This window comes from Echeneis naucrates, chromosome 5, assembly GCF_900963305.1.
Source record: "Echeneis naucrates chromosome 5, fEcheNa1.1, whole genome shotgun sequence".
Lineage (NCBI taxonomy): Eukaryota > Metazoa > Chordata > Actinopteri > Carangiformes > Echeneidae > Echeneis > Echeneis naucrates.
In genome coordinates this window covers 21,041,030-21,068,727 of record NC_042515.1, presented here as the reverse complement: position 1 = coordinate 21,068,727, position 27,698 = coordinate 21,041,030, and the positions used below count along the sequence as shown (strand labels likewise).

At 39.7% G+C, this 27,698-nt stretch overlaps 2 protein-coding genes across 3 annotated transcripts; one reads left to right on the top strand and one right to left on the bottom strand.

Annotated features, from left to right (window-relative positions):
• Positions 1-5,115: 5,115 nt before the first annotated feature.
• Positions 5,116-15,394, bottom strand: LOC115044111 (uncharacterized). 2 transcript variants are annotated; one of them, XM_029502957.1, is made up of 11 exons: positions 15,343-15,394; positions 13,858-14,047; positions 13,671-13,762; positions 13,354-13,586; positions 12,908-13,144; positions 12,751-12,825; positions 12,394-12,610; positions 10,620-10,828; positions 9,362-9,434; positions 6,826-6,943; positions 5,116-5,311 (listed from the first exon to the last, which is right to left on the bottom strand). In XM_029502957.1, the coding sequence occupies exons 1-11, from the start codon at positions 15,356-15,358 to the stop codon at positions 5,116-5,118; spliced, it is 1,656 nt and encodes a 551-aa protein (XP_029358817.1). In that variant the 5' UTR covers positions 15,359-15,394. The 2 variants fall into 2 exon arrangements, with proteins under 2 accessions (XP_029358817.1, XP_029358818.1); XM_029502958.1 differs by lacking the exon at positions 15,343-15,394 and having other exon boundaries at positions 5,135-5,279; positions 13,858-13,911.
• Positions 15,395-18,131: 2,737 nt separating this feature from the next.
• On the top strand, positions 18,132-21,931 carry eevs (2-epi-5-epi-valiolone synthase). Its single transcript, XM_029503155.1, has 5 exons — positions 18,132-18,274; positions 19,758-20,391; positions 20,975-21,214; positions 21,314-21,566; positions 21,831-21,931. Exons 1-5 carry the CDS (start codon positions 18,132-18,134, stop codon positions 21,929-21,931), a joined length of 1,371 nt encoding a protein of 456 aa, XP_029359015.1.
• The last annotated feature ends 5,767 nt before the right edge of the window (positions 21,932-27,698 follow it).

Genomic DNA, 27,698 nt, shown 5'->3' with positions numbered 1-27,698 from the left:
TAACAATGAATGTTCTCCCTCCTTGGTTCACACGCATTTCATTGTCGTTTTTTAGTTGCAACAACAGCTTTTTTCATCTTCATGATTGCATTAATTACAGCATAACTCATGTCTCTTGGCTCCAGTAGTGTTTTCCCCACAGAAAACAGAATGTCAAGTTTCAACAAAGGAAGGGAACAGTACATATACTCACTTGGCACTTCATTAATCAACATAAGAAATCAGCATGGCTTGACACTTATCCAGCTCTGACTGAATCTGCTGCTGGAGTTGTATTGTATTTTCTTTTGATGAGGCCGCTTCACTCTTTTCTGTAGGTTTTAATGAGATTTAGGCTATATTCTCATTAATGTAATAAGCAAAGAGGCACAGCTACATATATCAAAATGGCTCAGTGTGCAGATACAAAGCCCCATGATGGACAGGCAGTAAGTGACTGCTTTTCTATTGAATCATTGGGCACATTTTAAAGACATCTCAAGGTCCCAAGAAGACCCTTAGGTGCACAGGCAGCAATAATAAGAAGCACCTATTTTACAGTCATCCACTCTCAGGCCAAAGTGAGGGCTTTTTGTATTTTTGTGGTGAGATAGAGAGAGAGAAGGGGAAAGAGAGAAATTTCTCTTAAGATTCTTGCTTTTTCCCCCCTCTATTTATTAGGGTAATGAATTTCCGACTGCAGTGCCAGTTCCACTGAGCCTGCTTCTCGGCCTAATTCTCTGTAACATTTCCTCATTGCCGCTGGGGAACATTATATGAAGGCAGGGCTTACAATACCATCAATATGCCCAAGACGACAATCGGACGTCTCATAGATATTAATGGAAGTGCAAATTAAATCAAAGTTGGAGTGCAGCTATCGGGGCTATGATCAATGCCTTTTGCACAGTCAGATTTAATATGGGGTTTGTAATTTGAGTATCCAAACAAAATGTGCATCTTAATGGGAAAGATGAAAGTAATCCCACATGGGGAGGAAATAATACATTAGCTGCATTGTAATTAGAGAACTCGCAGTGCAATGTTTCCCCAGCTCGGTATTAATGTTGAATAAAAGCCTGATACGTTTACGATGTGGATACAGGATGTGGACATTTGAATTGTTTTTTAGATACCTCTTGAGATGGCATCGGAGGTATCTTTGACAAAAACAATCATAATCATGTTGGGTAAATACATTTGTATAAAAGTCATGTCAGCTAAAGCAAAAACGGCAGTGCTGCTGTTCATCAGCCTAGCCCTGTAATTGAGCACAACTCCATTGTCGTAGTCATGGCAAACAATGAAAGACATCAGGTGTGTTCTGATCTGATTGTTATGTATTTGGCTTTATTATAAAAACTCCTATGTTGTGATGCCAAAGACTTAAAAGGGAGCAAAACAAAAATCTGTTCAACATGATTTTGCTTTCACTTTTCAAGTTCTTATTAAATCCTGGTTGTTCAAGTCACCTCTCAAACATTCAAACGGAATGCAATCTAATAATGCAGCTTGACAAAGCCCTTGCACTTTTATTTATTGGCAGTCCTTCTGAGTACACACAGCAGCCAGTTATAGTGACCCCATGTAAAGTCAGCAGGTAGCACAAGCACAGCAAACAGCAAAACAGCATTTCAATGAATAACACATGAGCTATCAAACACTGGTAGACAATGATCCACTGCCTTCAGCAAGTCAAGTGCAACACAAGACCACATGAGGACACAGAAACTTGATGCAACATCCCATGATTGAAATGAAACACCTGTCAATAGCAGCTCCAAGTATGTACTGGTCAAACAAATCAAATAAACACACATAAACTTTGAATTAACTTTGTGTTGGTACTCTGTGTCTGGATACAAGAGGCAGTACTTTGGCATTATCGGAGAGTTGTGTTGTCTTGCTGAGAGTTACGTGCAAAATTGATAAATGTACGATTAATATGTTGTTTGTTCTAGCAGCCTTTTAGCTGAGCTTTGCATAACTTGGATGAAATAACAAAACGCCTACCAACACCACTAAAACTTACTAAATAACATGTTATGTGGGATGTGGTTTTACACCACGCTAAGTGAGTCTAAGACAACCTGCTGATGGCACTGGCTGTGTACTCACGGTGCAGCCATAGAGGTGGTATTGATCTGAGCATGAAAGCAAATCAACTTTTTCTGAGCTATGGAACTAGTGCTATAAGCAGAATGCCTTCAGCCATCAACATCCAGGGTTAAAAGTAAACCTGCCCCTTTCGCTTACTTTTTATATTCGTCAATCAAACCTTTGAGAAGATCTCTGAAATACCACTCTAAAGATTTTAACAAGTGCAAAGTGCAGTGGCTTGCTGCTGTCCTGCCTTTGTTCAACAGTGGATTGAAACATTTTTTTTTTTAAACATACGTAACTGAGCTTTTAAAGCAATGGCAGACAGCCAAGTTAAATGTTCGCATTTATTTTAAAATGGTGAAGTGTTTTGGCTGCAATGAAGATCAGAATTTTCATCAAGTAATTAGTCATATTAAATTGTCTTGGGTCATTAAGTTTGAAGTTCACACGGCACTACCAACCCTTATTCGAAGATAAATGTTGACATTTTCCTTTTGCTGTTGCACGGTCCTACCTGCGATAACAGCATCAGGGGGGCTCAACTCAGTTCACAAGGGATAACATTTCATCTTCAAACCCCTCACTGAGTGGAGATCTTACGGGATGCTATAATCCATCAATAAAAGTGTATTGATAATGTCAAATGTTAATATGTCATCCATAAACCTTGGGCATTCTTGTCACCAGGACACAGCCTGCTCAGCAACACACATTACCTTACAGCGTTGTTCAGCGTTGACCCAGGTCTTCTCCAGAGTGGCTGCTGCTGTAAAACGTTGCCTGCCGTGACTGAGTCAAGCATTAATCAAAGCTGATTTGAAGAAGGTGCAAGTGCCTTTTCCTGTTGGAGAACTGTTTAGCACAACAGTGCTATGTACAACAGCGTCCCACTCTTCAGACTAATGGTAGCAAAGGGAGGTCATAAATAATGGATTAGAGATCACTTACACCTCACGAAGCAGGCATTTGCCGTTCAAGGAGATATCACATTTTCCTGCTGAAATTATAGATTTGACTCTTGACTGCAATTGTAAAGGAAAACGAGGTTTTGAAAGAGTTTAATATGGCGCAAAACATGACAACAAAACAACAGTTTAGACACCGCTGCTGCTCGATGATAGTGAACATGTGGCCAGAGAATGACAAAAAAGGTTTTGGTTTGATTGTCTTTTGCTCTCCTGTTCACCGACTTGGGGAAGCTAAACCTTCAGGAACTGTTGAAAGTTACTACATGGTGTCCAAATATCACCTTCAGATACTTTTATCTGAGAAAAATATTAATGAAAAACACAGGCCAACACAAACCCTATTTTTCTTAAGTAAAGATTTGGTCTGTTGATGCTGGTATATATTACACTTTTATCATCGGGCCAACAGATTCATATTTGCACTTCATTTTCTCTAAACTTTAAAACTATTCCAAGCTGCTCTTGAAAAATGATGGATTTAATTATCTTTTAATGCATTTAAAATATAACAGTCCGCTATCAAATCACATTTAATTGGAAATATATTAGTATTTATTCAGCATTTCCCTGTCTCTCAGGTTGAGCTGTTTGCATACTAGAATTGCAGGTGTTCTTATTTTATCATACTCTCCTAACATACACATAAGGCAGAGTTCACTGTTATTACTTTAAGATGATAGCAAATAGTGTGATAACCTCGTGTTGTAACTTTGTTGTGGTTTATGCCCTTGTTAGTGCTGAAGCTGCCTGTCTTTATACTGCCCCTCAGTGGCAAGACAGGGAAATTGCTTCCAAAAAAGACAAGTTGCCTTTCAAACAATGCTGTGGAATTCTACATGCATATGTTGTGCCAAAGTTTGATGTTTTACCATCAAATATGACGATAAGAATCCAAATAATTCCTGGTGTGCCAATACAGCTGGAGATAAATAGCAGAGAGCAGAGGAGATGATCAGATCTCACTCCATATCTTAATGGGATCCTCTCACACGCCATCCCCATTAATGACCAATCCGCCAATTATGCAAATCAGAGAACGGTCACTAACAGTGAGAAATGGAAGTTTCTCACATAAACACCAACAGTGTCACATTGCACAGAGTGCTAATTGGCCACTACTTTTCACATAATTGCTGTGACTGGGGTTATGTCCTCAGCTCACCTCTCCTTTAAGTATTGTTTTTCAGCACACAAACAGTTAATGGAGCAATTAAGATAGCACTCACAAGCACCACTTGTGGGGGCCATTTGGCAAGAAAGAGCTAGAGAGAGGTGGACTGGGATGCTGTAATCCTACATATGGTACACTAGAGTCCAGGGAGAGAGGTAGGTCATGCTGCAGATAGTACAAAACGCAACTCACTGCTATCCAGCGCTGGTGTGGATCTAAACTATTGGTTATTTGTTATTAGGTACTTTCTATGATTTGCTAAAAACATTTAAAGCTAATAAACAAGGATTTATTTCATGAACATGGTGCGGATACTGCATCTTAGAAGTAGCAGTTAGTGCATCACTAAAATACAGTGCATAACTGCCCAAATGTGTTATTTTTACATAACCAAACAGAGCACCCCCCGCCCCTCCTTTGTCCATAACATTTCTTTTCTTTATCACCCTTCGGAGCATTTTGAACTGCATTCCTATGAAATGGTACTCTCAACTCTTCTTTCCAGTGTGCTTTACATATTTGATACAGATTCTACAGTTTCTTTTAGTGGCATTTAAGTCACATTCAACAAGACAGTTCATAATGATTTAAATGGATGTCAAGGGAACACGCAGCTGACATAGTAACAATAAAATGAGAAAGGTTTTGAACTGGTTTCTAAAGAAATCAACAGATTTATACTGACTGCTGTTACTCCGCTTTTATTATTTAACATGAAACAATTGTTTTTCTCCACACCATTAAATTGATTATTGCTGGCCAAACTGCTGTGAATGTTTCAAAAGGAGATAGTGTGAATGCTACCTATTTCTGAGACCAATCCCAGGAGAGCAAAGAGGGGGGGAAAAAAAAAAAAAAAAAAAAAAAAAGTTTTCATCTCTTCATCTATCCCCTCTACCATAGACTTTGCCCACCCTCTATGACTAAGTTATGCCCTGTCATGTAGTCGGAGGCGTCAGATGCCAAGTAGACCACTGCAGCTTGCAGGTCTGTCACTTGAGCCAGTCTACCAGCAGGGATATCTGACAGCCAGCGCTGCACCAGAGGCCTCAGACTCTCTGAGTGGATGAGAGGGGTGTCAACAATCCCCCTGAAAAAAGACACAGAGAAAGTGTGAGAGAAAAGAGAAAAGGAGGGGGGAACACACACAATGAAATCAGAAGGCATCACAGTTCAGAGCTAGGAGTGACAGTGTTGTTTCAGAGCCACCACTTTGGTGACAAAAATAAACCCAATTATCCTTTGAAGAAAGGGCATGGCATGGCATCTCTGATACTTACTGTGGGACCAGTAGCACTTGGATGACTGGCACATCTCAGGAAGAGCCCACGGGTAAGAGGGGACATCTGGCATAATTTGCTCATAGCCTTTGGTTAACTGCTTATTTTATGCAACTCCCTCATACTCCTGATAGAAATACGCTTGAACTACTTTGCAGAGCTGAGGTCGAATTCACGAGAAAACAGGTGTGCTGCCTGTAGTTATGTGTGTGTGGCTGCATTGTTGTCCTAAAGCTCTTTATCACGACAAACGCAGTTCCTTCCACCTCCTCCAGTAAAATATCACAGAGTTTACATTTGAATAAATATGTCAACATGCTGGTTTGTGGCTAATATGAGACGACTTCTGACTTTCTACATAATCGACGTGACAGTGACTAAAAGCCGTGAGGTCTGAATCATTGTTCAATGTATCCCAGTGCCTTGATATGGAATTCCAGCATTTGGCTAAATTAGCACTTCCAAGGAGCGTGTGACACCTTGGTTAACATATTCCACCTCAATTATATTTCTCTTCAGCTGCCCTGTTATCTGGAACCTTTCCTGGCAATCAGAGGTACTGTTTTCCCTCAGCCAATTTTCTAGATAATGCAGCTTATCACCGCTGCGGCTAAAGTTGCCAATGGAATCAGGCTCCAGTCAACCTCGTGAGCGCTAATTGTGTCCCTTTTTTATGCATATTTACCGACTGTCACTTCAAAGAAATCAGCAGCCCATTGAGACACCCGGTTAGCGAGGGGAGAGAGAATTGCTTCTTTGCAAATTAAAATTAGCAAACAAGCTGCCGATAAATAAGGCTGAGCGCGATGTGTGTGAGGGCTTTGTTCTGGGGCTGTGACTGGGCCTAGCTCGCCCGGTGCCACCGGATGGATTTGCTCAGTGATGGCTGGGGCTAAGGGATGCTCCACTTAACAGACAGACAGACACACACACACACACACACACACACACACACACACACACACACACGCATACAACCCTTCCTGTGTTCTCCTTTTTCTTCCCGCTGCTCAGCTTCACAGACAAATAGATACAAACAAGGCGCTATTGTTGCGGCGACACTTGGAGTGAGGTAACAAATTTGATTCCCTAATTGAATAGAACAATTAGAGCAAGTGTTTGGTTGAATTATCCCTCAAGACGTCATCTAATTAAGCACTGATGCATTGTTTGAGGACTTAAATTAGTGCATCATTCTCAAATGGGGCTCTTCATATGAAAGCAAACACACTAATCACCACTTCCTCATGCAGCTAAATCCCTTTACCACGCTCAAAAAGGTGGACCATAAAAGACAAGCAGGCCAGGAACAGATGGCACTTACGGTGAGATGCAGTTAACGCGCACTCCTCTGTCGATCCATTCGGTGCCCAGAGTCTGGGTGAGTTTGACCACTCCGGCCTTGGATGTGTTGTAGGAAAGCTGATTCTGGGGATGAGGGACTGCAGGGCAAAGAGGAGAAAAATCCATTATGGGCAAAAGCACACAGATTCATAAAAACAAAATCGTCTTCATTGCATTAATAATGTCATGAAGTTTTCTCAGGTGATCATTAAAATTTTTCATTTCTCACTCAGGAAAAAAAAAAAAAAAAAAAAAAGAGAATAACAATAGTTCCTCTCTCAAAAGGGGGCTGACAACCTATACATTTTACTGTATACTGCAGCCAGTGCAGTTTCTTGTGGAAACCACATAAAAGCTCTTCCATTAGCTGCTGGGGGACTCTGCGGATAAAGCCATGTAAAATTAATTGCTTATGATGTCCAGTTATGCTCTGTCCTCAGCAACAAAGGCAGGGAGCCATTTGTTTGCCTTGACCATCACAGATGCTGCACACTGCATGGGATGCCGGGACAGGGGCTCATTTTCTGCTGCTTGATTAATCATCACAAGGAAGGCTCCAAGTTACATACAACTTTAGTAGTTAACCTCATCACCTGCCGATCTGACTGCCAAATGGCTTCAGTGTGAGACCGGGATGATAAATATTGGCCAGCTGCAGAGAGGCAGGGACCCATCCTGGGGAGAAAAAGGCCAGAGCATCCCACACACAAAGCTGGACTAAAACGGAGGAAAATGTGCCAGACAGGGCCTATATAGGTGGAAAGTGCTGGAAACATGAGATGTAAAGGGAAAGACTACAGCATCGTGGTTCATTGTATGGTTTTGTCTTGTGTGGCGGGATAGCAGGAAATGTTAAGGTTTGGCTGGGCAGGGCTGGATAAGGCTAGGACCTCAGAGGAGCATGCGAGGAGGAGCAGAGCCCAGGGCTTACACGCAGATTGAAGGTGAAATCCGACTTATCAGGACAGGAAACACAGCTCAAAATGCCTAACAGCACTAATCCTCACTCAAGACCTGATGATACGGCCCCCAAATACCATTCAGAAAATGCCTTCATCCTTTAAATAAACCTGCATTGATGTTTTCGCCGTCTTAAAGAGCAGTAATCCCAAGAGAAGGAAAAAGGAGGCAGAAGGAGAGCATTCTCCAAAGCCCTCTTTAACGTTCACCCTGCTACTTATTGCCCATTTCAAGTGGAAGAAAACACGCTCTTTATCAGGCACGCCTTTAAGTTTTAAATTCTTCCAAGCAGATAAGGAGTTCAAATGATGCACTCCTTTCCCATAACACTGCTAATGTACGTTGCCATGCAGCGGATATCTGCAGGTGTGTGCATGTGTGTTAGAGAGTGGCAAATCCCTCAGTAAGGTCATCAAGCAGTCTGACCATACCAACTTAAGACATTTCATGTCTGGGTGTCATTCAGAGAAAAAAAAAAAAAAAAAAAAAAAAAAAAGTGTGTGTGTGTGTGTGTAAGTTGGAACACACACAAACACACACACAATATTCAGCAGATGGACAAAAAGCTGTCATCGTGCATTTTAATTGGACATTTACTGCTGCTTTTTTGGGCTTCCACTTGGCTTGAACAGGTCCCATCTGATTACACATTATGACAATATTACAACAGATGTCCAGACCAATAAAGTAAATTCCTGAAGGACTGTACGTAATGTGAGTAATTGATCATTTTTTTTATGCCGGCCTCTATTTACCAGCATGCTCCTGTTTTACAGATTGCCCCTGCAGTCGGGACCGGGGCCCATATGGCACAGCGGTTTACTGGCGATTTGACTATACTGCTGATGAAGTGTTGCTGTTCCTCTGGAGGAACCTGTTGGAGGAGGAATATTACACCAGCGCTGCGAATTACAAGGCTTTTACTGGGCTCTCACTAGACTCTGAAAGTGTCTTCCGCTGTTCAAACAAGGCCGCTGGCACAGGCTGAGGTTTTGCCGTTGCACAGGAACCCTCCCTTCACAAGTTGGACCTCAGGTTGCCTTCCACATCCTCCAGACAGCTCCACAGAGAGGGGATGTTTATTATGATGCAAAACTGCCTCAGCGAGACGCAATCACAACACTTTGGATTTCCTGCTGTGCTTACTGTATGTGGGGGTGGATGCATCTGTATAGAACAGTTTAACTGGGGTAAAAGTTGTACAGAGAAAAGCTGTCTAATCCCATTTTAAATGTGCAGGTTCACATTAAATTTTCTTACAGAAGGAAAACTGTAAGAAGCACTTACAGCTGATTACATTGTTGTCTCCGCTTCACAAATGCAATGATCTAAAGCCAGATATGACGACTTTCTGTCTGATGATAAAAACTATTTAATGCAATGTACACTCCCACACACAGCTGTACACCACAAATGTATTTAACTCTGTACTTCCTCCCCCTGCTCCTCATCCTCCTCCTCCTCTCAGCCGAACTCTCCACGCCAAATGGAGAGATTAAAAGCAGACATGGAGGGGCTCCAGAGAGAGAGAGTGGGGGAATAGAATCATCACTCACCTATTAGACTGGCCATGGAGGCTGTGTTGATAATCTTGCCGTATCCTTGCTTCAACATCACTCGACCTGCTGCCTAAGGCAAGGATTCAGAGGGAAGAGTCACATTAAACACCTTATTATGGCACTGATATGCTACGCAAAAGCCAGAGTAACACAAAAACATGTAGTTTATCCTTGGAGGTTGACATAGTGGTTAGACAACATTTGGTGTATGTTAACAGATTTTAAAGCCTCACATCATGTCTGGTGGAGCACGTATACACCAGACAGAACTACAGAGCAGCTAAAGCTGCCTGGGCCATCAGTAATTAGGTCATACGCCAACCAGTCTTGACAGATACACTCTGATCAAGAATCTATTTTGCCTTTTCACCATATTTTCACTTGCAAAACTCCAGGCCACTCCAAATAATCCAAATATTTGTTGCTGGAACAAATTCAAAATTTTAAATTCCTTTAGCAAAGTTAACATCGTTGAAGCTCAATGTATGAAATTCTGTCTTTGAAGCATTTATTCACAGCCATTTGTTTAATAACAGCTTGTTGCATGTAAATATTTCAGACAAATATATAGCTAATAGATATTAGGGCAAGAAAGATGGTGAGAAAAATCTACTTGTGAAGCTATTTTTAAAACTCCCATTAGTGCAACTGAAGAAATGTCAGCAGCAAAACAGGCTTGTCAAAAAATTATGCTTTGGAGATGCATGCTTTTCATAGGACAATACTGCAAAAGTAGAAAATTTGCTAATTATTTTTCCCCGAAATGTGTGTGTGTGTGTTTCACCCACTTTGCCATTACAGGAGATACATACAGGAGATCTATGAAGAAACATCTTCATCGCACATTTATTATTAAGTGTGCGATTCTGTTTTTGGTCACACACGTTCAATCATTTCACCCTCTTGAAGATTAAGAAGACAGTGCCATCCGATTTACGTCTTTCATACAGCCAAGTATGTCATCGTTTGGTGCCTGACATTTTTCTAATACTATATTACATTTGTGTTCCTTTGTGTTTCTCTTTCTAGAAACCTGTAGATCTCGTGGAAAAAAAAAATCTATTCTTTTTACTTAGTGTTTAATTGTTACAGTGAAGAGATTAATAGAAAAACTAATAAACTCGTCACCGCAAATGAAATTTCTATATTTAATGAATGCATTTCTGTCAGTCTGTAAATTTTACATTGCACTACAGTAATTTGGATAAGACACATGCACAACTATGCCATGTCTTTAGCATCCAGTGGTACAAACCTGGCAGCACATGAAAGTCCCCCTTAGGTTAACGTTAAAGGTTTGGTCCCACTCCTCTAGACTGGTCTCTTCACTAGCTGAGTTCATGTTGATGCCGGCATTGTTACAGGCGATGTGGACTGTTCCCCATTTAGAGACAATGTTGTCAACCATTCTCTGAACATCGTCTGATTTGCTGATGTCAGCTGTGATTGAGAGGGCATTAATACCTGTGTAACAAATAACATGTGCATTAATATTATGCATGTATACTTTACCTATAATAAAGCATGATATGAATTTTCAACATTCTGCATTTAAAGCGGTAATTTTTTTAATTAGATGTACATAAAAAAATACCATAATAAAAAAAAAATAAAAAAAAAACTATTGAAGCAATCAAATGTAAAAACTGTTGTTGAATTGCATTTTGCATTTCTTTTTTGTGTGCATTACGTCTGATTCAGTAAGAATAAAAGTCGAGAGGAAAAATCTCACAAGCTGAAGTTTGATGGAGCTTGTTTGACCAAACAGCAGCTTTCCCTTTACAATGCTGCCACCTGCTGGTCAGAAACCCAAACCTGATTGGAATGACAGCTAAAGGCTTAAATGGCAACCGTTTGAAGATATTCCTGTAAAAAGTACAAGATGTGCTGCTTTCCCACATGATAGGGCCTCTGTGCTGAGACATTTGATACGCTTGAAGCTGCAGACCGGCATGTTTCACCGGTCTCGACAAAATCCTCTGATTCTTCGTGGATATATCTCTTTTAGCCTCAGTACTAAATGTTATTTTCATTTGGTGACTGTCTCTCAAGTTATCGCTCCATCTAAATAGCCTTCTAATGAAAACCATTTGATCTATGACAGGTTAACTTATCTACGTGACATACCTTTGATATGTTTCGATTTGCCAGTACAGACTCACCAGGACAATTATTTTGATATATAGTTGTAACTTCTAAGTAAATCCTCAAGCCAACACAACAAACAATTGTTGTTCATAACCTGAGAAGTCTGAGAATTTGCTGCTTTTGCTCTTTTTGACATTACTGTGATATGATTGTTTTTTTCTTTTAGACTCTTGGGTTGAAACATTGTTTTCTCATGTTTTTGGGATACCATTTAATCAATCAGTCATAGTAAAACCAGAACAGCAGTGGGGAGGAAAGGCTACGGTGTGTTGGGAGGTGGATATTTAACTAGCTTCCCTGCACACAATATGGCAATTACAGTTTCTTTTTGGTTGCAACCCTGAATTTTCCTTTTTGTTGACACCTCAAATTACACTTAATTTCAAATATTATACTGGAAAGCTCAGATGAAATTAAAGTGAAAACATAAGTGATGTACAGGTTAACTGTGATTTCATCCCAATCAACATGTAGGTGTAAATTACCACCTTCCACCCTCTCGAACAAACTAGTTTCACTCATTTAGAGACCTGGTCCTGATCACACACGAGCACTCAGTGGAAAATTATGTGTGATATAGTAACATACTGTATTTGAAGAGTAAATTTAAAGTAAAGTTTCTTAAGGCTTAAATTCCCCCAAAAAGCTCCTCTCAGGACATTAACTTTACAGCAAAAATTTTGAATGTCACTTCTTCTACCTGAACACAAACAGAAGTTTAAAACATTTTAGAGAAAGGTATTAATATTTCCCTAATAAATTATATATCACCTTATTTCAGCCACCCACAACTCGTCCGCCTGAGCTACAGATCAACTGCAGTGCCTGTGGTTGAATTGCGATCTGCACATCACTACGACACCTATGTGTACGTGCCATACCTTTGAGTGAGAGCTCTTCAGCCACTGTTTCAGCTTTATTCTTGTCCAGGTCAACCACAGCCACCTTTGCACCAGCCTCCCCCAGGGCATGTGCGAATGCTCGACCTATACCCTGACCAGCACCCGTCACGTAAGCCACCTTTCCATCGAGACGCATCCGATCAAGTATTGGACGCCCCTGGACTCCACGGAAAACCTCATCATCTGTTATTTTACCCTGTCAAACAGAAATAGGGTAACTAGGCAATAAGTCAGAATGATGCCATTACAGAGACAAATTGAACAGAGGAGGTATGATGACAACTGCATGAGTCCATGTCTAGCACCAGGTGAACACAGGGGTTATCTAAACATTACCTGTGTCCTTGAGCACTCAGAGGACACAGAGACCCTGCAGATCATGCTGATACCATCTCTGAGGGGGATGATGACCTTTAAACAAGATAGATATTGTTTAGACAAAACCAGAGTACATGTAAAGACTCACGTTGAAATGTAATGGATTTAAACTCACCTGCTCCACACGTGGATCACTAGAGACAAACTGGTTGAATTCACGGAGTGCCAATCCATTGCTGTCTGCGGTGTCTTTAAGATAAACCTTGGCTTTGAAGAGCGAGTTATCTACACATATGACTCCCCTGAGTTTTAGTAGATTGTTGTCCATGATAAACTTGTAGTAGTTGATGTAATTTGTCTTGTCAGCGTCGATGAAGACCATGTCAAACTGCTCACCTGCAGCAGCCAATTCCTGGAAGGAGCAGATGACTATTAGAAAACCAAAGTCCTGAACTTATTCACCCCCCTCTGATTACGCAATACATAGCACAATTGAAAATGCTGGGGTGAAAAGGGCTGCATGAGTATGTTATTAATTTGCAAATGGGACTCTTAATCTTCTTAATCAAAGAAAAAGTTGTTAAATCGTCTTTAGAAGTGTTTGGTTTTTTCCTCTCTTACTTTTAACGTGTCCATAGCAGATCCAGTTTTGACAGTGATCTTCTTGCCATGTGGGGACTTGTCAAAAATGGGCTGAGCAAAATCTTTGAGGTATGGCTCTAACTCACAAGCAACTAAGCAACCATCTTCAGGAAGCCCCTCAGCCATGGACAGAGCACCATAACCAGTGAACATCCCTATCTCGAGTACCTTCTTGGCTTGACTCATGCGCACCAGCATCTTCAGGGTCTGGCCTGCAAAAAAAACACACCAGAAACCATGTTATCTTATGGAAATCTGCCATTACAGCAACGAGCAGTCATGTACGAATGTTTAACCTTCAACATGTCCAGTGATGCACTCCTTGGGAAGCCGGAACATAGTGTGACCATCCCTGTGCACTTGATCCCAGTCGTGAGAAACAGTTTTTCTGTAAATAAAGACATTAGCAAGGGTCACATATGCATTTATATTGATTACTCGTGGAACTTTTGGGATGATTATGTATTCAAAGCTCAGACATACTTATAGAGTTCAGCCAGAGGTTCACTTTCCTGTGTCGTCATTTTCGCCAGGTAGTCATCCAGGCCCCTGCTGATGTCCAGAGCTTTCTGCAGGTGAGCTTTCAACTCCTCTGGGACAGTATCGCTGGATGCTGCTATTTCTCTGGCTTTGGTGAGGAGTTCCACAATGACCTCCACTGGAGTGTCAGGAACTGGCAGAAAGACATCCAGTATTTTAAAAAAGAGCCAGTACTTTTAGTTAAGTAATTGTCAGGTATTTTTTTTCTTGGTTAGGTCAGCAAATAATGTAATGGCCACTAAAATAAGGCCTTAAAAGGGCTGTCTCTGAAAGTTAGCTGCGGAAAAAAAGAATGAAAGAAATTGATTTGAAGAGAATAAAATATAAAAAACCAGAGATATGATAGTTTTTTTTAGTAAAAATAATTAAAAAATAAAATAGTCAGAATACATCAATTTAGGAGACACTTCAAAATATATCAAGAAATAAACAGATGGATGAAAAAAAAAAAAAAAAAGGTAATTAGAAGCCAGGCTAAAAAGGTAGGCTTCGAATTTGCTTTAAAGAAACTGGCTGTGAAGGGGTCAAGCAAGTGTTTAGGTAAAGAAGTTACCAGTCTCAACGCTGGTGCCCTTCAGGGTCACAAAATACAATACAACAACACAACACAAAAAAAGCTGGAATAATTCATAAGCAACACAACATAAGCAACATTTCGGTTTTTTAAGCCTTTGCAGTACTGCTCACATATAGATACATATAAAGTTGTCTGGATCAAAAAAAAAAAAAACCCCAAAACAAAACAACTGTAAAATGTGCTCTAACAACAGTAGCTCTGTGTGTGCGTGTGTGTATGTATGTGTGTGTGTGTGTGTGTGTGTGTGTGTGAATATTCACTTTCAAAAAGGAGGGGGTAGTTCTACGTGTCACACTCTCACCCCAACCACCCATACCAGAAAAGGACCATGAGGAAATTTATGATTCAATCCTTTAAGTCATAAATATGCAATTGCCACATGTAACTCTATTTGATCTATAATCATATATATCAACGCTGATGACTTTGTCCTGGACAGATGTAATCACTGTAAGAGGTTCATGTCCAAACATGGCTACATAGACAATGTGTTCTGTAAAGTATATGTTATGTTTGTTTATAGAACAACAATATCTTACAGAAGTTACTTTTGAAAGCCAAAGATTAGTGAGGGCCAAGAAGTTGTTTCGTTTCCCAAAAGATTGAAAGACCTCTCAGATTCTATCTTCTGACCCATTCAGGGAACCACTCTGCTGAATCTGAGCGTCCAAAACTAAGCAGTTAAAAATAACTCCATTCAGAAAAGCCGGCTGCTGTTAGTCACACGTTTTTTATGCGGAGGGACATTTTGTTTCGCGCACGTTGAGTTTTGTACCGTTTCTGCATTGTTAGTCGGTGAGGTGAAGCACACACAGTTCATGCACGCGTTCTCCCGACACCGGCAGCCTTACCTGCATTGGCGGCCATGGCGCGCGTTTGTGGGCGTGACAGTCTCCGGCAGCCGTCGGCCTCGGCGGACACACTTGGAGTCGCGTTGGAGGAGTTTCGGTTATATCACAGCAACTATGCAAATAGTTGAGTGAGGGGAGTGACTGGCGCCTTACACAACCGGCAAAATCCTATTATTCAACAGCACTTGGCACGTGTCAGGTGACACGCACGCACGCGCGCACGCAGGCAGGGCGTGGACGGGTGGTGTCGTGAACCGATTCAACTCTTAAGGAAAATGCAAGTGAATCTTTGAGCCGTTCCTTTCAAAGAGCCGTGCAAAAGACTCATTTTGATATTGGTTCATTTTTAAGGGGCCAGCCAGGGGGTAACTAATTTTATATGGTAAATAAACACTGGGAGAGTGTTGGATAAGATTTGGATCAAAATCCTTCAAACCTAAACATTCCACCAATTGGTGGGATACCTGAGTTTGATTTATTCTTAAAGGTTGATTATGACTACATTTGGCATGCTTGTGTGAGATTTGTATTCATAGTAGGCTAAACATTACACATCCCTCTGCTCTGACAGTGAGATAACGTCTACATTACATTATAAAATGTTTGTGTAAAGCAACTTTAACATATGTTATTCATGCAACACCTAAAGAAACCTTTGTGGCACATGCAGCAAAAAAAAAAAAAAAAAAACGACTTGCAATTGCGATTCGGTTACCATCATTTGAGTGAAAGAGCCATTCTGGATTCTGTTCGCTCGTGAACTTCGCAACTGCAATATTTTGAGCCACATGTTCAGTCCGTTCAGTGTCCACCGACTATAATTACTGAAAGGGCTCAGGCTATTTATAACTGTGGGCCACAGTGGGGCTGAAGGGTATAAATATTAGAAATATAAACTAAAATCTTCATACTGGCTCTCAAAAAGTCAGCTGTAAGTTATTGGTAGCCTGTTACCCTAAAATGTAGTAACCTGTTTGCACATCACCTTTAGAGAGGAAATCAAAATGCAATAAGAATAACTCAGAAACTTCAAATAAAACGTAAAGACAATTGAAATAAATTCCAACTGATGAAAACATTTTAAGAAGACATATGGCCATTAGGGGGGCATGGCAGTATATTGATAAGCGCTGTTGCCCCACAACAAGACGGTCTCTGGTTCGGTTGGGGCCTTTCTGTGTGGAGTTCCCCTTGTGCCTGCATGGGTGCTCCAGTTTCCTCCCACCGTCCAAACACATCATGTTTGGGTTAACCGGTGACTCTAAATTGTCTGTCTGTCTGAGTGTGAGTGGTTGTTGGTCTCTGTCTGTCTCTGTGTGTTGGCCCTGTGATGGACTGGTGACCTGTCCAGGGTGACCCCGCCCTCACCCAGAGTGAGCTGGGATTGGCTCCAGCACCCCTGTGACCCGGAAAAGGATAAGTGGTTGATGAGGAATGAATGAATATTGCCATTAGGCCATATAAAGGCACATTTAACACCATCTTTGATCTCTTTTCCTGAAGGACACACATGCACCACAGATTTGTGTGTTTGACACTTTTTAGCATCTCACACACACATTCATGTGTGTGATGTTGTAAAAAGTAGTTGCAGTTGCAGTTTTAGCTGGAAGCCATCTAGAACATTCCACACACTGGGGGAGGTGAGAAAAATGGGTGTTAAAGGTGACATAAAACATCTGGTGGCCTCGCTCTACATCTTCACTGTACTGGGTCAGAGAGGACTCTTTGTTCAAGGAACATTTGATAAAGAGTCATAATGCATGCAATTGTCCACCTGTTTTGTCAACTGTTGTCTAAGGTCTATGACATTATTTATGCCCTCTTGAAAGTCACAGTGGGCAACGGGGGAATAGTGTGTAGAGCACGTGCACACTCTGGTGTCTGGTAACACTGGTTTGGTTCCAGCCATGTCATTTCTTTCTCCCCCATTTGTTGGAACTTTTAAAGTTGTCCTATCTAATAAAGCCAGACAGCCAGAAACGTCTTTAAAAACGCAATTCTGCACATATCTCTTTTATCTAATGGCTAGACTAAGTAGAAGGGGGGATGTGTGGGAAAGAAAGGGATAATGAAATCTTAAAATTGATGACCTTGTTCCCCTTATCGGATGCTTTTAATTCCTTTATTCCTTGTTTTGCCACATTGTTTTGAGAAGAAGAACTCATAATATGAGGGATATGATGCAAAAACACACCTTCTTATTTTAAAAATGATTAACCAAAGGCATGATTGTGTGTCAAGCCTAACTCTACTAATTTGAAAGAAATATGTTTAGCGATCTTAAAAAGACATGTCCTGGCAAAACTGCATTGGTCATAGTAAATGAAACCAAGTAAACTGACATACATGATGACGGAAGAAAAAATAACAATGATTCATTTTTATTTTAATGATGTGATTACATTACATCATCATTATTACATACTATTTCTTTACAGTAATAACTGAAATGATATAATTTAAATGAGAAAAACGTCCCTCTCCTTCTCTTTCATAACACATGAATCTTTTTTGTTGAATTTCGTATAGTTAGGTAATGCTGATCAAGCCTGTGAATGAAAGCGACTTTTTTTTTTCCCTAGCCAAACAGGCGATACCTGAGTTACACAAAAATTGTATAATGTAGGTGACACATGTAATGACATGTGAATCCCACACTGAGTTAATGCTCCTCCCTCGGTTTAGGGGCACCCTCTAAATACAATACGCGACGCTTCTTCAATGAGAGTGTCATAAAAATCCTGGCCAGCTCTGTGCGCTTTTGTAACCTGCTTTTCACAGCAAGAATGGGGAAGATTCATATGGAGGGCAACAATGCCAAAAGAAAGAGAGCTGAGTTTAGTTTAGTACGGATCAAAGGTACATGGAAGCGCAAGCTGGGAAAAAAAATCAATAAGGACACCATTGACACTGTCTCAGCTGCAAAAATGTGAGTAGACCCTTGCTGCTTACATCATCTTAAAAAAAAAAAAAAAAGTTATGCAGAAGGTGAGATTTTCTCCTCCTCTTATGTATAGCTATATATCACACATGATATATAACTATATATATACACACACAAATACCTATATATGATTAGACACAATTACATCCATTGAGAAAAATGTTGCTGCTATTTCATCCAGTTGTATGTTACCATTTGCTGATTACACAAAAGGTTCAAGGCATAGAATTTAGTGGATACAAATAATTTGATGTAGCAAAAAAAAATATATGCATGAATGTTTTATATGTTTTTTTCCCTTATTATACTTTTTATTACGCTATTATTATTATTATTGTTGTTGTTGTTGTAATTTTTTTTGCAGTTTTCCCAGTCACAGTCCTCTCCTGCTCTTTTCATGCAAGATTACTTTTGGAACAAAGGGCACAGAGGCACTGGAATACTATTAGAACACAAATCGAAAAGGGACAGTCAGTTTCTTTAAACTGAACTTATACCAGTGCCTGTCATGACATGCCTCAAATGGGGTCTTTGCATTTGTTGAATACCATTTTGTAGCAAAAATGTAAATGGGTTGAAGGTAAACTTCCTCAGGCACATTGTTAGACTGACAATTATGCTGACAAGGTAATAGTTCTGTAATGAAAAGAAAACAAGAATGTGTGAAAGCACAGGAAGAAATTGTTTTTTAACCTTCATATTCCAAACAAACGAAACCTTGAAAAAGACCTCAATGTTGAGAAAAAAGATACTGAACACAATCCTATCAGTTTTTGACATATAGTCTATGCTCAATCAATTCTGTTCCTGTCTGAAGAGTGAGCTGAGATATTAACTTGCAGATACAAAATCTAGACAAAACAGGAAAAAGCAGTTTTGGAGATGCTGACGTTTAATTTCTAAGAGTCAAATGTGGTACTTGATACTTAGACTTGAAGGTGTGACTAAAGGGAATTTGATAAACTAATGCTGAAGAGACAAGGAGCATGGTGATGTCAGCTGCACAAACGATATGCATAATCACTCTTAAATGTGACCAGATTCAAATGCATCTTGGATATTTTCTTTGTTAACTTTTGCGAATGGGTTTCCTCCTGTCATTGATTTGATTGTAGGATTAGTGTTCTGTTTAAAATAGTGAAAAGTGTCCAATAACCTTTGGAGTATACAGAAGAACTGTTAAGCTGATGCTGATGAAGAGCAGAAGCTAAAACTAGTTAGTCTTAAAAAAAAAATCCTCTGTATTTATCAACTGCTGCCGCAGTTTTGACCTCTTCAGTCAATTTTCTTTTCTCTGTGGTCAAAGGGAAAGATATATCAGAAACCTTTACTTTGCTTCCATATTTATGCTAATGCAAAACATGTCATGTATAGACAGATAGGCACATTAAACAATTTCTACACTGTTTGCCTTCTGACTGAAAGCACTGACAGATGATAATAATTATTTCATGTGTTTTTGGGGCAGCTATGAAAGCATCACAGAGAAAGGCACCAGCTGGACTGTGGTCAGCCCAATCGTCTTTACTTACACGGTCACCGAGACTCAGAACTTGCTAGACCCCTGCAATGACATGCTCCTGCTGGGCCACATCACGGACCCACAGCAGTTGGAGGACATAAAAAAATCAAGCAAACCACTCAAACGCTTTGTGGTTGTTGACCAGGAAGTCTACAAAATCTACGGCACCAAGATAACTGAGTACTTTGAAGCCAACAATGTCTTATACAAGATCTTGTCCCTGCCCACCACAGAGGAGAACAAATCCATGGACATGGCCTTAAAGATCCTAGAGGAGGTCAACAACTTCTCCCTCGACCGCCGCAGAGAGCCCATCATCGCCTTTGGTGGAGGGGTGTGCCTGGATATAGTCGGCCTGGCTGCCTCACTCTACAGGCGACGCACTCCCTACATCAGAGTCCCAACTACTCTGCTTTCCTACATTGACGCTAGTGTGGGGGCAAAGACAGGGGTTAACTTTGCAAACTGCAAGAACAAGCTCGGTGCCTACATCCCACCTGTTGCTGCCTTTCTAGATCTATCCTTCATAAAAACCGTTCCTCGACGACACATCTCCAACGGTCTGGCAGAGATGCTAAAGGTACAATCAACCCCCAGATGTGGCGTTGTTATCCTAACACTGGTGCAACCTGGGGAACTAAAAATATTGTTCTCATTTTGCCTTCACCTGCTAATACCATGCATCTATATATTGTCTTTATTACAGAGATTTTATTATATAATGATCAATAAGAATTATTGAGACTGATGTGAAAAAGCATATTGTTTCCATAGTTACGCTATGTCTTTAGACACGATAGGGTGTTAAGTATGACAGGAGCAATGGGAGATGTACAATAATATCATTGATAACATCATGCCAGAGTGACGCATGGGTGAATGGACTGTGATACAGACAAATAGTGTTTGATTCCCATGTGAAAGAAACAGTATATGTTCTTCACTCTATCCATGACTGTTTGAAAAACACTACTGCAGTGGAATTATTATAACCATATCAACCTAATTGTATTTAATGAAGACATTTGTGTGGCATAGAGATCGAGTTCATTGTGTGGCCCTTACTCTTTATAAGAAATCCTGCAGTAGTTGTTAAAGGCATGTTTCAACCTGCAGAGTCTCTAATATGAGCTGCTCATTAAAATTTTCTGTGTATTTTGCAGATGGCTTTGATGAAGCACACAGGCCTCTTTGAGCTCCTTGAGAAGCACGGCCATATGCTGTTGGACACTAAATTCCAGGCTGATAATAGTGTTTATGGTTGCAACCACACACAGGCTGCATCACAAACTACTCATATAGCCATCACAACCATGCTTGAGGAGCTTGCTCCAAACCTCTGGGAGGATGATCTTAACAGACTTGTGGACTTTGGACACCTAATTAGTCCAGCGTTAGAGATGGTACGTAATCCCTCTCTAAATACTGACGCATACATTGGTATTATATTTACAGACCAAAAGCAACGTCCTGACATTGCCACGCTTTGCTTTTCCATACAGAAAGTTCTCCCAACTCTGCTGCATGGTGAAGCAGTGAGCATTGATATGTCATACATGACTTACGTGTCTCAAGAGAGTGGTCTATTAACAAAAGAAGAGAAGCAAAGGATCATTGCCTGCATGGTGGCTCTTGAGCTGCCCATCTGGCATAAGGCATGTACCATGGAGCTTATTCAGAAGTCTCTGCAGGACCGGCTGAAGCACTCCGGTGGTTTGGCCAGGATGCCTCTGCCCATTGGTCTTGGACGAGCAGGTACGAAATTGTCCTTACCAGAAAACCTCTGACATTCCCATGTGCACCCTAAGGACAAGCCGCCATTTGTAATGACCATGGCTCAAGTGATCACAAACAAAAAAAGGAGAGAAATCTTTGTTATGATTAATAAAGAGTATTTTTGGATTAAACCTTATTGCCAAATTAAAGACCACTGAACTTCTGAATGAGATTGCTCTAACAAGTTCACATAATGTATGTACATTATTCTTAATGCATGTTCTCTACTTTTTTTTTTTTCAGAAATCTTTAATAATACATCTTATGAAATCCTGCTGAGAGCTCATGAAAAATGGTGTGACGAGCTGAGTGTCTCCTCCAGTTCTAACACCTGCGACCCCTAACCTGACCACATCAACGCTGCATCACTTCCACTAAAAGTTTATAACAATATGTAGGGTTTTTTTTTTTCGTTGTTTAGTTTTTTTTTCGTCTTAAAATAGCAGTTGATAGCATTCATGAACAATTTTTTTATAAGGCAACTTTTATACTTGGTTAAAAAGGGACTTCCAGGATAGGGTTAACCTTCACACACTCTTTATGCATCTGATTTTGAGATTATCAAAAAATCATATTCAGCCTGTTTTATCAATCAGATTGGATTAGAAACATTTCTTATTATGTTTGTTTGTTTACCAGTTTGAATATCATGTTTGCGAAGCAAACGCTAGCAACCAGTTTGCTACCAGTTTTGTTGTTATGTCAAATACATCAGTAAAGATTTTTAAGTTTTAAGTTCATCATGAGTTTTAATTGTTTGTTTGTTTTGTTACTTACAGCCACTTAACAACACTCCTTACTTCTGCCACTAATACTTGCAAAGGTGTCATTTAAACCATTTGTGAACACATAAAACAAACCATTAGGTGGGAATTATTTATTACTATTTTCATTTGGCCAAACAATTATATAATTCTGACAGCTGTACAGTCAGTTGCAATTAAAACATTTTTCCTCAACAATCACAGGCAAGCAGTTTGTGCCTTGAGGAGAAACACTTTTCTGTGAAGTCTCTGGTAATGTAAAAGCGTGCTCATCCCCCACAAATCCCTCCTTGTAGGATAAATTGCATGCTCCAAATGTAGCATTCATTATGATATATCTCACCTCATATCCTTGCTCACCGTTAGTTCTTGAACCCATAAATTAGAATGGAGATGGACTTAGTGACAGGGTGCAAGGATTTAGTCGTTTTTAGGAAAATAATTCAGATGTAGAGGTGACAAACTACATTTCCCTGGGAACTGTTTCTTCAACAGTAATACAGTTTGAAGAACACAAAATTACTAGCCGCAGAGGCCATGAAGTTGGTTGGGGTGGATGGGGGCCAACAAAGCACATGACTGTCACACTAAACACTAGGGTTCACATCCACAGTCCTGTCTGCTGTTAACAGAAGCACTTCAGTTGCTGTTAGGAAAAGGTTGTATTTTTGGTTGATTGTAAATAATTCTTTTGTCACTGTGTACTTCAAAAAGCATGATGAGATCATATCTTGGAAAACACATAAAATGTCTGTGAACAATTTACTAACACGTTCAGTTTCACCATACTTGTTATTGCCATAGAAATAACTAAATTGTTAAATTAAATTAAATAGACAACTTACACAACAACTATATATCTGACAAAATGTGTCTGCTGTTGCAGTTTAGTTGTTAAAGGTAACTAACACAAGATTCTTCCAGCTTTTTAGGGCTCTCATGAGGAATTTTTGAGAAATTGTAGTTCAACATTAATAGCAAATGTTTTAGCATGGTAAAACAGTTGCAGCACAGCGCAGTGGTTAGCACACAATAAGAAGATCGTGGGCTTGGTTCCTGGGCCTGGGGCCTTCCCATGTGGAGTTTACATGATGTCCCACCTTCCAAAGAGATGTTTGGGTTAACCAGTGACTCTAAATTGTCTGTAGGTCTGAATGCGAGCGTGAGTGGTTGTTCGTCTGTTTGTCTGTGTGGACTGGCAACCTGTTCAGGATGTACCCCGCCCTCGCCCGGAACGTTTGTGGGGATTGGCTCAAGCACACCTCCCGCAAATGCAGTTGATCTTATTGATGAATCATAGCTAAATCACCCCTTTGGATTTATGATCATACTTTTTATAACACTTGTAAGATCTGCATTCTGAGCATACTGTTTCCCCAGATTTCCACCAGAAGCGGAAGCGCTGCTGAACGGTTTAGCTCTGTCCTCTGTCCAGCGTCAGTTGACACTAGTGATGTGTCGGTCGCGAACGATACGGCTGTAAGAGCCCACTCTTTGAAATGAACGACGGGAACTGGATCCTGCCTGGCTCGGACTCGCTTCATTTTTTTTTCTGTTCAAGCCACATGTGATTGGTCAGCTACATGAGCACTGAGCAGGAGGAGGAGGGGATGGGGGCTACACACAGCACACAGAGATGCTGGAAACAAGTGGGAATTGAAAATGAGTGGCAGGAAATGAAGTAAAATTTTGATGCATTTCAGTTTCATTGATCAAGCAAAGGCAGAATGGGTGACCAAGGCTTCAGTCTACCGACGCCTTGCACATGTGATGGCACGGAGACTGTTTATCCACCCTCTCTAAGCGAATCTTCTAAAAAGCAAATAATTGCAGACAGAAGGAACAGAAGCAACCCCTCAAAGCTGAGGCACTTGGCCTTTCTCAATGCCAATCTTCTGAAACTATTACCTGTTTTTCTTTTTATTTTACACATTTTTATTTATTGTTATTTTCATTTTGTTCTTTTTGGATTTATTGTTGTTTCACACTAAAAGTTGATGAATAAATAAGTATGCTATCAGAGATGTGCCCTTTTGTCTAATTGAGAAGGGTCTTTGTCTTTGTACTTATTTATACATATTTATTTTTTTAGCACTCTGCTCCATGTTGAGTATAATAAGCTATATGAATACTGAACATTTGATATAATGTATGTTTTTTACAGGCAGTAATTCATTTTACATTATTGATTATCATTCATGGTAAGATATTAATTTATGCAATAAAAAATCTGAGGAACCCCTTGAGAGCCGAAAGAGCCGGAATTCCCATCACTCGTTCACACCGGAAGCGGAGGCTTGCGAGCAGCAGTAATCGCGCGATATCAGTCTCGCGAGATCGCTGGATCCCGCGATTCACAGATTGTATACGGAAACAACTACAATAGTTAGAATAGAATAGTTTGCCTCTGCCACGCGAAAGAGCAACATCTTCTGATATTTCCTGAGATTTCTGCTTCCACCATGGGGAAGTAGGCCTTTAGGTAGGTAAGTAGGCTGTTTTATATTGAAAGGTGACGGAAGTTTTATGTTGAAACTGTATCTGACTTCCTGTCCGGTGCGATCCGATGAGCATGAGCATGGAAGCGGCCGGGAAGTTGCTGATCCGGTCCGCGGCGCTCTCGGTGAAAACTATCTCATTGATTTTCAAGGCGGCTATTTGCACCGGTGGGAATTAGGCTTTAGGCTTTCAGCATTTGATTGTACTTTTGCTGGTCTTCAGTACCTTTACCGTACAACCGCTTTATTGTAACTGAGGTTTACATTTAGAAATTCTTACCATGAGTTCAAGTTTTACAGTTTCACTGCGAATGTGTTTGATAGTATAACACAGTAATTGTGTTTTACAGCATAACACATTCATATTTCAGTGTATTACTGTAAGTTTAAATAGTCTTACCATATTCAGTATAATAACATTTTTCTATAAACAATGTAATTTAATAAAGTAAGAATTGAGAATAGTGAATAAAACAGGTTTTTATTGTCAACAGATTTTAAACAATTAAATCAATTTTCAATGGCATAAAAAAAATGTTGCAAACCAATGAACATTATAGGGTATGATCCAAAAAATAAATGACAAATTTTGTACAATGAAAACACATGATCCAAAAAATAAATGACAAATTTTGTACAATGAAAACACATGCTCCAATATAAGCACATTAGCATCATTAATAATCGTGGGAGGGCCTATCAAGATAATCTTAAACCCTTCAACAGTGGCACCTTAGCTAACTTTGTATAAATGTTAGCATAAACTCAAAATAAACTCTATACTGAGCTAACTCAAAAAAAAAAAAAACACCCGCAAAAAAACTTCTTATCTTTGTCTCTGAATTTCCAGACTCTATTTTTTTGGGTCTTTCTTTAATTCTGATTAAACACGATGTCTTTTTATCTGCTGCTTTGTCTTGTCTTGCAGAGAGCTGACGCTAACGTAACGTTAGCACTCTGAAGGGCAGGACAGCAGGTACCGCACTTGGTGGGTAAAGATATACGGTGGCCGACAAGGGCCAAAACGCGCTGCAACGGCCGAATGTATTTCAGTTAGAGGAAACAGCTTTAAGTACAGAAACGATACAATTTCAAAAACTCAAACACTAGTCTAAAGGATGTGCAAAAAGAGAAACGTGGTGCAAATTTAGCCCTTCAAATGTCTATTTTGAAAAGTAAAGAAAAGATTGTGCTTGAGTAATTTAACTAATTTGACCAATTCTTACCAAGAGAACACCGACATTGCAGTGTTTTCCAACGAAACAGCGTTGGTATATATCTATACTGACATCTGTCAGGCTGTTTCGTGTTTTTATACATATATAAACATACTCCCTTTCCCTCTTAAAACTTAATGCATGAGTAGGCAGGAGTGTCAGGGTAGCTGCTTAAACTTACATTACCTTACAAGGTCGTGTGCCGCAGTTGTCACTGTGTGAATATCACTTGGTCATTACTTCCTGTGCTTACTTATATACTTATAAAAGCCATGGACCTATAAAAAAACGGTCACGTTGGTGGAAAAGCGCGACTATAAATAGTATTTACAGTTTATTTACTAATACTCCCTGCACACACTCCGACAAAGGGAGCACCACTGCCATCTACTGTAATGAAGGTGCGATTACACTTTATTCTAGTACGGCACAAAAAGCATGTTCCGCGGGGTCACACATCGCAAGTTTTTGTCAACCAGTGAGATCTGTTACATCGGTAAATTCTGATTTGTATATTTAAAATGGAATGCATTATTGCAACCAACCACTGAAAGAGTAAAAATGCACAAACAGCTTATGACTAACCATTCGAATGAAGTCATAATTACAGTAGCACTACCGCTAATGTGTTACACAGTACATAAAAAAAATGTCAAAAAATACAGTAAGCTACTGTAAATAACAGCACCATATCCATAATGAAAAGCAAATTAACTGACTGTAACAAACTGTAAAAATGTTTTAAGGGTTTATTGGGTGTTTTGTTTTGTAAAATACAACAAAGGCTACCAGTGCAGTTTTTGAAACACTGTAACTTAAAATCTTTGCTGTCTTTTAAAATTTTTGCCCTTGCACAGAGTAGGACTGATCGAATATTTAATTTTTAGATAAGGAGTACAAATTGCATACAATAAAAAAATTACCCCATATTCATAAGTGATCACATCGTCAAAGTTTTTAAATAACAAATTCTGACACAAGTGTCCGAACTTAGAATTCCAAGGTGATGCATTGGCTCTTCTGCAGTTTCACACAAACACAGATTTTTGTTTTTTTCTTTTGCAAAAGGCTTTAAATACAATATATTTGGCTCTCAAGTGCTTTCTTTTACCATTTCAGCAGGAAAAAGGGAACAAAAAATTTCTGCTGACATTAACAAATATTCTTTTCTATATACATTCATTGATACAAAGCGACTGATACATCAGAGACATATGCTGCTGTAAGACTATTTATATTTTTTAAAATTTTATTTTACATTCATGATAAACAAAATATGATGGTGAACCATGTCAGGTATACATAATATATGTCAGCATAATTTACCTTTTGCAGTCAGAGAATACTTTCCTTCTACATGAATTAGTTGCCTTCATGCATCAAAACTAGGATATGAAGTACAAAATGTTTGATATCAGGCATCATGTTAGAAGAAGAAAAATATGTAGTCTGTTATTAATTTTAAAAATTCACCCAACAAAAATCTTAGCTCCTGGTACAAAGACATTGAGCGTTCAGTGAACAACAAAAAGCAGGACAATAATGAATTCTTATAATAATAATAATACTCTCTTGGTGTTTGATTTTGTTATTTTTTTCAGTATACATACATATGCAGTGGGTAAAAACCAA